We start from the raw sequence: 8697 nt of genomic DNA, 5'->3' as shown, positions 1-8697 counted from the left end.
CGCAAAGTGCACCCAACCTAGGCGAATGCAATTTGGCATCAAGAAATAATCCGCCAAATTAAAATTAAGCTAACCCTGCCCGAGAATTTTGTACCCATTTGAAACTTCATTCTAGGCCTGCTGCTAACTGTGTGCAGCGCTCCTCATTTGAATGGCAGCGAAGCACCGGGATTCACGAGCCTCAGCTGCTTGCGCTGAGCTGTGCACGTGGTGGGTTCTCAACCTCCTCTGACTTGACAGGTGGAGGTGGGTCAGGAAAGACTGGGGATTCATACACCCCCAAGGGAGGTGGTGTGTGGAGTCGGACGTGGGCGATCGTCCGTACCGGCGAGTTCAGACCCGGACGCCGGCGCACCGAAGCACCCGAGGGGCCCCCGAGAGCTTCTAAGGAACGGTGGGCCCTAGCTTCCACCCAGCGGGGCGCGGCGCAGGGCGGGGCCACCAGGAGCTCCGCCCTCCGAGTAGCGGAGGTGCCTGGCGAGAGGGGGCGGGAGACGCTCTGTCCCACGCTCGTCCTGTGCTCGGTGGTTTAAAGATGGCGGCGGCGGCTGGGGTGCGGAGCCGCCGGAGGGGGAGGGAGAAGGAGAGTCTGTGAGTCGCTGGGAGGCAGCGCGGCGGCGGCTGTAAGGAGTCCTCGTGTGGAGCCGCCGGCGACTCGGGCCCGGGGGGCCTGGGCTTGGGCTGGAGAGGCCGGAGCGGCGCCAGGAGCTCCGAGGCCGGAGCAGAGGAGGAATGTGAGCAGGGGTCGGCGCGGGGGCGCGGGAGTACGCGAGCGGCGGGATGGGGCAGCAGGTGGGCCGCGTCGGGGAGGCTCCCGGGCTCCAGCAGCCGCAGCCGCGCGGGATCCGGGGCAGCAGCGCAGCCAGGCCCTCGGGCCGCAGGCGGGACCCGGCGGGGCGTACCGCAGACACCGGCTTCAACGTCTTCACCCAGCACGGTGAGTGTGTCCGGAGCCGGCGGAGGGCGTGAGGGGGGGTCGGGGGTGGGGTGGGGTCGGGGCGAGGTGCGAGGCGGACGGGCAGCCCTCGGGGGGCCAGGGCTGGAGGGGTGCCCGCGAGTGGGGGCGGAATCTGCTGCCATCTGGGCCAGTCACGGGAGGCGAGGCACACCCCTCCCCCCGCCCGGCTCGGCTCTCCAGCCTGGCTGGCAGCGTCTGGGGGCGGCGGCGGCAGAGAGAGCAAGCAGGGGTCTTAGGGACCCAGGCTAGACTGTCTGCTGTCCTGGGACTGGACGGGGCGAGTGTGGAACGAGGGATGGTGTCCCTAGGGAGGGAAGAATGAAGGCAGGTATGAACTCAGGTTCTGGAGGAGGGAGGATAAACCGGTTGTTAACGACGGGAACGAGTCATGCCCCGAGGAATTGGGAAATAGGTACTGCATCTTGAGATCGTGGCATATTCGGTGTGTGTTTTATTAATCAGGCACTGAGCAGTGTCAGAATGGTGAGCTGTGAACCCTTTTTAGCATCTCTTTACTTTGAATAGAGTATTTTCCCTAAACTAAAAATGAAGGGCTTTGCCAAACCACCCTGTTCTGTGTGTCTGAGTAGGACCCAGGATTCTGAGATGGCTGGCAGGGCTGTAGATGGGTGGGTATGGTTGGGGATAGAAATGTGAGTTTTCTTTGAGCCGCAGTTGCGTGTACATATATGCATAGGTCGTATGGAACTTGTGCCGTCTCATAGCGTCCTCAGAAGAGCTGTCTCTAAACTATTTAAAATTGCATTTTGTGTGTGAGTGTATGTGTGCGGGCACATGCATGCAGAGCTCAGAAGACAACTCGGGGAATCCCTTCTCTCCTTCCACCATGTGGGTTCCAGGTATTGAACTCCATCATCAGGCTGGGAGGCAAGTGCCTTTACTGAGCCGTTCTGTTGATCCAGTGTCTCTAAACTCTTAATAGATAGAGATTTTGGGCACATACTCTTATTATTTTGTGTGCCTTTATTATATGCTCTAATAATGTAGTTAAACAGAAATGAGTATAAGAAAGAGTGCAGTGGGAAAAATTGAGTATAGAGTTCTGTAAATCAGTGACATTGCACACAGCTTGACCGAGACCCTGAGTTCAAGCCTCAGCAGCAGCAGCAGCAAAAAAAAAAAAAAAAGTATTATTATTTTTTTCCCCTGAGGCTAAATGGATTCTTTTGTTCCTCTGTAGTGTTGTCGACCCTTTTTTCAGAGAACTTTCCTAGAGAGGGCAGACTAGAGAAGGGGGGAAAAGGCAGAAGATATCCTAAGACTCTCAAGAGGCTGCTGATGTAGATGTGACTTCTAGAGAAAGGACTGGCCAGTATAAACTGGTTGAGAAGTAGCAAAGTACAGTTTCACTGAGAATACATGTAGAAGCAAAGTAAAGGATAAACACTGTCGCACACCACATAGTTTGGGGAGAGGGAAAGTTCAGAAGTGTAAACTAGTCACGAGGAGGGGGGGGTGACGATAGATGGTAGCATGCCAACATGAGGTCCCAGCGATTTGTAGCTGTTGGTCGAGTTGTGTCTGAGTTCTGCATTTAGACTCCTTTGTTTCCCTTTTCCTTTTTGAATTTTTAAAAACCGGTTAAAATTTTTATGTGTTTGGGTGTTTTGCTGCATGTATGTCTGTGTGCCATATGTCATATGCATGCATACCTGATACCCAGAGAGGCCAGAAGGAAAGTATCAGGTCTTCTCCTGAACTGGATGGTTGGTGAGCTGTCATGTGGGTGCTGGTGATTGAGCCCAGCTCTTCTGCAAGAGCAGTGGGTGCTCTTAACTGCTGAGGCATCAATCCAGCTCCAGAGTTGTTTCTTAATGGAGGAGGTAGGTGATTTGGGGCCATCTGAGTTTTAAGTTTTATGTGCTCACTATTAAAGATGTGCTTGTGCAGCTCATCAAGGTGTGTGAGTTTATATGCAGGGGCTATTCATAAAGTGTTTATTGACATACTGAAACATTGGGAACAGGGTTAACTGCTTACAGGAAGAAATTCATATGGTTTTGCTTTATGGGGTTACTGTGTTAAGTGTGGCCCAGTGGGCAGTGGTGACCCTGTCCTCCTTTGGCCTGTAAGAAGGAAGAAGTCGTCAATAATGGACAAAGAGGGTTTTGAATGCCACACTTGATTTGGGCCTGTGGAGCTAGAAAGAGCAGACTAGGTAGAAGACAGCTAGACAGTGGGAAGTCGTGGATGAAATAGTCAGGAGACACTAGAGCAAAATTGGAAATTTTTTTTTCTTTTTGTGATAAAGAGCCTAACTGTGCAACCTTGGCTGGCCTGGAACTCACTATGTAGAGCAGGTTGCCCTTCAGACTCACAGAGATTGGCCTGCTTCTGCCTCCTGAGTGATGGCATTAAAGAGGTGTGCCAGCATGCACATGTGTAGGGTCTTTGTGTAGTGGAGGTCACCGTTGGACTTGCAACCCCTACTCACTCATACTCAGATGCTGGTATTATGGAAGTGAGCACCCAGCTGCTATCTTTGAGTTTGTCTGAAAGAGCTGCCCTTTAAGTTTGTAACTTGATTACTCTGAGAAGTAATAGGAACAAAACCTTTAATTGAAAGAGACTGGATTATGGGAACTCTGGCAGAAAGTTTCATCAGTTTAGTTGATTGGCTGTAGTTTATAGATTTTATCAATAAACTCAGGTATGAAATATAATGCTGGGAACTTGGCCTTAAAGTCAGTGGATTAGCAGCAATGGGAGTAGGCGGTGAGTTCAAGGTGAGTTCTGTTTATTCAGTGAGTACGAGTGCTTTTGAGTACCTGTTTCATTCTGAGGGCCTTGTGAATGTTGAACGTGAGTCCTTCATGAACTTAAGGGACTTGAATCCCCAAGACAGGGTTTCTCTGTGTAATAGTCCTGGCTGCCTTGGAACTCGATTTGTAGACCAGGCTGGCTTTGAACTCTCCGAGATCCACCTGCCTCTGCCTCACAAGTGCTGGGATTAAGGACTTGATTCTCAGCATTCTCTTTGGCATTGTGATCCAGGTGGGAGCCCTGGATCCCTGACTGTTTATTTCCTGTGTGACCCTGGGCAAGTTATATATTGGGCTCAGCATTTGTAAAATAAGAATTATAAGAGTACCCAGTAGTTTATCAGTTAATATTGCAAAGCATTTAGAATAGTGCCTTGCACATACTAGGAATTCAGTGTGGGCCAAGTGTGATGGTGCACAACTGTAGTCTCAGTACCGGGAGGCGGAGACAGGTGGATCTCTTTGAGTTCAACGCCAGCCTCGTCTAAAGTGAAGCGTGCTCTCTCTCTTTATATATATATAATATATATACATATATTATATATATATAATTCAGTGTGTCTTACCTCTTTTCATCATCCTTATTATTTTTATTTTATGTGCATTGGTGTTTTGCCTGTGTGTGTGCCTGTGTGAGGGTGTCAGAAGCTTTGGAACTGGAGTTACAGACAGGTGTGAGCTGCCAGGTGGGTGTTAGGAATTGAACCTGGGTCCTGTGGAAGAGCAGCATGTGCTGTTAACCACGGAGCCGTCTCTCTAGCCCCTATTCTTCTTATTAAAAATGAGGATGTGTCAAAGTTAGTCTAAGTTTATACCTGAGTATCTGGGATAAATGATTTTTATCCTTTAAAATTTTTAACCTTTAAAAAGGTTGAAAATTAGAAGCAGATGGATAGAATGTGAATATGGTAGCCAAAGACTAGTATGAAAAGAGTTGAAATAATAAATACTGGAAGAAATAAAGGTAAAGTAAGTACTTTTTGATTTTGTGGGGTGGTAGTCTGGGGGATTGAACTGAGGGCCTCATACAAGCTAGACAGTACTCTACCACTGAGCCAATATATATCCGTTACATTCATACTCTGCCACGTCTCTAACAGTAGTAACCCACGAAAGATAACTTGTCCCACCTGGGAGGCTGAGGTTAGGAATGTGAAGGCATTCTTTGCTTGTACCTAAGGAGACAAAAATGGGTACTTCAGAGGACTAGGAGATTGCTCAGTGGTCAGGCACTTGCCCAGCATGTCAGGTTCTGTCCTTAACCTCCTGTGCTGTTTTAAAAATAAACAGACAGACAACTGAGGCTGAGACTGAGTTTAAGGCCTGGTCTACATAGCAAGTATACATTTGGCATTATTGTGAAAAACTAATCTCGGTCATCATGGAACTAGTATATAAATCACTATCCTATGCCTATAATCCCAGCCCTTGGAAGCTGAGGCAGATGGATTGCTGTGTATTTGAGGTTAGCCTGGGGGTATGGAGCGAGTATCAGACCAGCAAGGGCTGTGTAGTAAGACCCTGTCTCAAAAAAACTGGGGAAAAATTTGCTGTCTTGAGTTTATTGAATTATTAGCTTGTAAATCCACAACTAAAAGGTTTGGTATGGAGCTGGAGAGATGGCTGAGTAGTTGACTGCTTGCTGCTCTTGCAGAGGACCTGAGTCTGGTTACTAGAACCTTGTCTAGGTGGCTCATAACAGCTTGTAAGTCCAGCTCCAGGTGATCTGATGCCTTCTGGCCTCCTCCAACACCTTTAAACACCCTGCCCCCCCTCAGCATGGAAAATAAATCTTAAAAGTGTGATAGAGCCAGGCAGTGGTGGCGCATGTCTTTAATCCAGGAACTCAGGAGACACTGGAAGGCAGATCTCTGTGAGCTTGAGGCCAGCCAGGTCTACAAGAGCTAGTTCCAGGATAGGCTCCAAAGCTACAGAGAAACCCTAAAAAAAGCGTGATAGACTCTTGAGTTTACATGTAGATTTAAATATTTTAGATTATTATTTTGTTTATAATTTTTAAATTATTATTAAATTGTTCCTCTGTGTGTGTATGTGATGTGTGTTTTGAGTGCAGAGGTACATGGAGGTCAGAGAACAATCTTTGGAAGTTCTTTCTCTTCTGTCATGGGTTCCTGGAATTGAACTCATGTCATCAGGCTTACACAGCAATTGATTTTGCTTGCTGAACTGTCTCACTGGCTCTCTATATAAATTTTAATATATATATATAATTTACATTAAAATTTATATAGATATCTTAGAAAGTTTATCAGAGTCCATGATTTTTTTTCTTTAGCCAAGGGTGGCAATTTTTTTTTCATTGTTAATATTGTGAGTTAGCTGTTAAAATGATTTGCTTTGCCAGAAATGTTTGTAGAAATGTAATTTAAAAGGAATGAAATAGTAGGCCATATTTTGATATGAAAGAATGAGATATTGTATGACTTGTCAGTTTTTAATTGAAGCTTTATAGTTGAGCTGATGTTTTGTGTTGGTAATCTCTATTTGTCTTTTTGTTGTTTGTTTTGCTGTGTACAGTAGGCTGGCCTTGAGCTTTCTTCCTGCCTCATCTGCCTAGTGCCGAGATTACCAGTGTGAACCACCACGTCTAGCTGCTTACTCTACTTTTTAGTATCTGGCATACCTTTCAACAGTTAAAAGATGTCAAGTCAGTGTTGCTTCCTTCCTACCTCCTTTCTGAAAATTATATTTAAAAAAGCCCAAATTATAAGGTTTTGAGTAATAAAAAAATTTAAGCTCACTATTTTAAATCATTGGAATTTTCTTTTTATATCTATAGTGTATCCCCCCCACCCCGGGTTTCTTTATGTAGCCCAGGCTATCCTAGAACTCTTTGTAAACCAGGTTGGCCTTTGCCTCCCAAGTACTGGAATTAAAGGCATGAGCCACCACTGCCCAGCTCTATAGTGCATTTTTAAGTCTTTACAGAGTAAGTTGTGGGTACTCCAAAGTAAAATGATATTCCTGAAAGATAGCATGATCTGTTGTAGTGAACACTTACTGCATTTTGTCCATGGGAACATTCTCTATGTGTAGCCCAGGCTGGTATTGCTCTGTTTATAAAGACAGTCTCCCGTAGCCTAGGATGACCTAAAACTTGATAACTGAGGATGGCCTTGAATTCCCTGTTCTCTTGTTCCACTTTCCCAAATGCTGAGCTTACAGATGTGTGCCACCACATGGGACTTGTAGGCTGGTCTCGAACTCTAGTCTATCTCCACCTCTAAGCGCCGTGTTCTAGGTATTACCATGCCTCGCAGTGATCACTAATTGTTAGGAGAATTAAATTTTTGTTGTTTTTTTTTAGTTTGGGTCTCACTCTATATTACAAGCTGGCAGGCAACTTATCATGTAGGTCAGAAAAACTTAAAAAAATTGTTTGGATGGACACAGTAGTATATACCTGTAATCCCAGTACTCAGGTAGGTGAGGATTGAAAATTATGAATGTAGAAGAGTGTAAAATACTCACCTCCCAGGCCCTCTATAGTAAATGATTCAGAACTACTGAACAGAAGGGAAACCAAGAGCTTACATCCCCAGCCATCAGGCAAAGAGAGCACATTGGGAATGGCTCTAGTCCTTTGAATTCTCAAACCCTCCTCCAGTGACACACACCTCCTCTAACAAGACCACACCTTCTCTAATCCTTCCCAGATGGTCAACCGACTGGGGAGCAGAGATTCAAACATAGGAACCAACAGGGGCCTCTCATTCCTCCCACCACTCCTTGTGTCCTTTGCTAGAACCTGAACTGGGTAGGTATTCTTGTGGTTGTGGTGTTCTTGTTTAAATCACATACATATACTTCCTTTTAAATATTTCTGTAATAGTATTAGTTAAACATTTTAAACTGACAAGTAACAATTTTACTTGATAGAACTTTGTAGGTGAGGTTGAGATGACTCAGGTGGAGTCTACGGGCTCACTGACCTAGCTGAAATGGTGAGCTTCCAGTTCACTGAAAGACCTTGTCTCAAAAAATAAGGTGAAAAAGGATTGAAGAAAAACATCCTCATGTCAATCTCTGGCCTCCATGTGGGCCCATATGGGTGAGCTCATCCTCATACGCATTTATGGAGCACATACACACAGACATGTCGAAAAGAAGACAACAAAAAAGAAAACTGTAGGTAGCTGCTTTTACCCTGACATCAGAATATTCAGATATGGAAGATGATCTGTGATAGCATTTTTTTTGTCTTAGCATAAACGTAACTATCTGGAGGAGGGCATTATTTTGTATTTATAACACTAGAATATATAATTGAAGTGCTCCAATGATCTAGTGTTAGAATTTATATTGGCTGCCTGAAGTATCTCTAGTTTTATTTTTGCTGCACTGTGCAATTTATAAGAACCTTTTTATTTCCAGATAATATGTCAGGCCTGTTCTGCAAGAGCTTTTAGCTGCGGAGAGACCTTGCCAGCCCAGAGGATTTTCTCTCTTTCTGTATTAGTGTAGTCTATACTTACTAATTGCACATGTTAATGACTCTAAGAGAATTTTTAGGTATAATTTAGACAGAACTGTTTTTCAAAAACTGTCAATGCTCAGATAGCTGTTAATGAACTTCTTCATTTAAGAAGTTAGAGGATCCTGTCCTGGCCTCCAGCGGAGAGATCCTCTTGCCTGTCTCTGAGTGCTGGAATTAAAGGAATGCACCACCTTGCCCAGGGAAAATATTTATTTTTGTCCTTTATGTCTATGTGTCTGTGCGTGGGTATGTGCACTTTAGTGCAGGTGTCTATGGAGACAGAGGATTCGGATCTCCTGCAGCGAGAGTTGCAGACACTTAATGGGCCATCTGCTGGAAGCCAGACTCAGGTGTTCTTGAGAAGCACCTGCTCCTGACTCCAAGCAATCTCTCTAGCCACCACCACCAGTCTTTAAAATAACAACAAAAAAATGTTAAAAACTTCTTGAGCATAGAAG

General features: G+C 45.5%; 1 protein-coding gene across 7 annotated transcripts in view; it reads left to right on the top strand.

The window, feature by feature from the left end:
* The first annotated feature begins 575 nt into the window (after positions 1-575).
* The window catches only part of Abl2 (ABL proto-oncogene 2, non-receptor tyrosine kinase), a 91552-nt gene continuing 83430 nt past the window's right edge, over positions 576-8697 (top strand). For all 7 annotated transcript variants that reach the window (XM_057770352.1, XM_057770349.1, XM_057770348.1 and 4 more), the window contains exon 1: positions 576-937. In XM_057770352.1, coding sequence (XP_057626335.1) covers positions 781-937 — 157 coding nt within the window. In that variant the 5' untranslated portion in view covers positions 576-780. The remainder of the gene's footprint in view (positions 938-8697) is intronic.

The sequence above is a fragment of the Chionomys nivalis genome, chromosome 5 (genome assembly GCF_950005125.1).
Source record: "Chionomys nivalis chromosome 5, mChiNiv1.1, whole genome shotgun sequence".
Taxonomy (NCBI): Eukaryota; Metazoa; Chordata; class Mammalia; order Rodentia; family Cricetidae; genus Chionomys; species Chionomys nivalis.
This window is presented reverse-complemented; position numbering and strand designations above follow the sequence as displayed.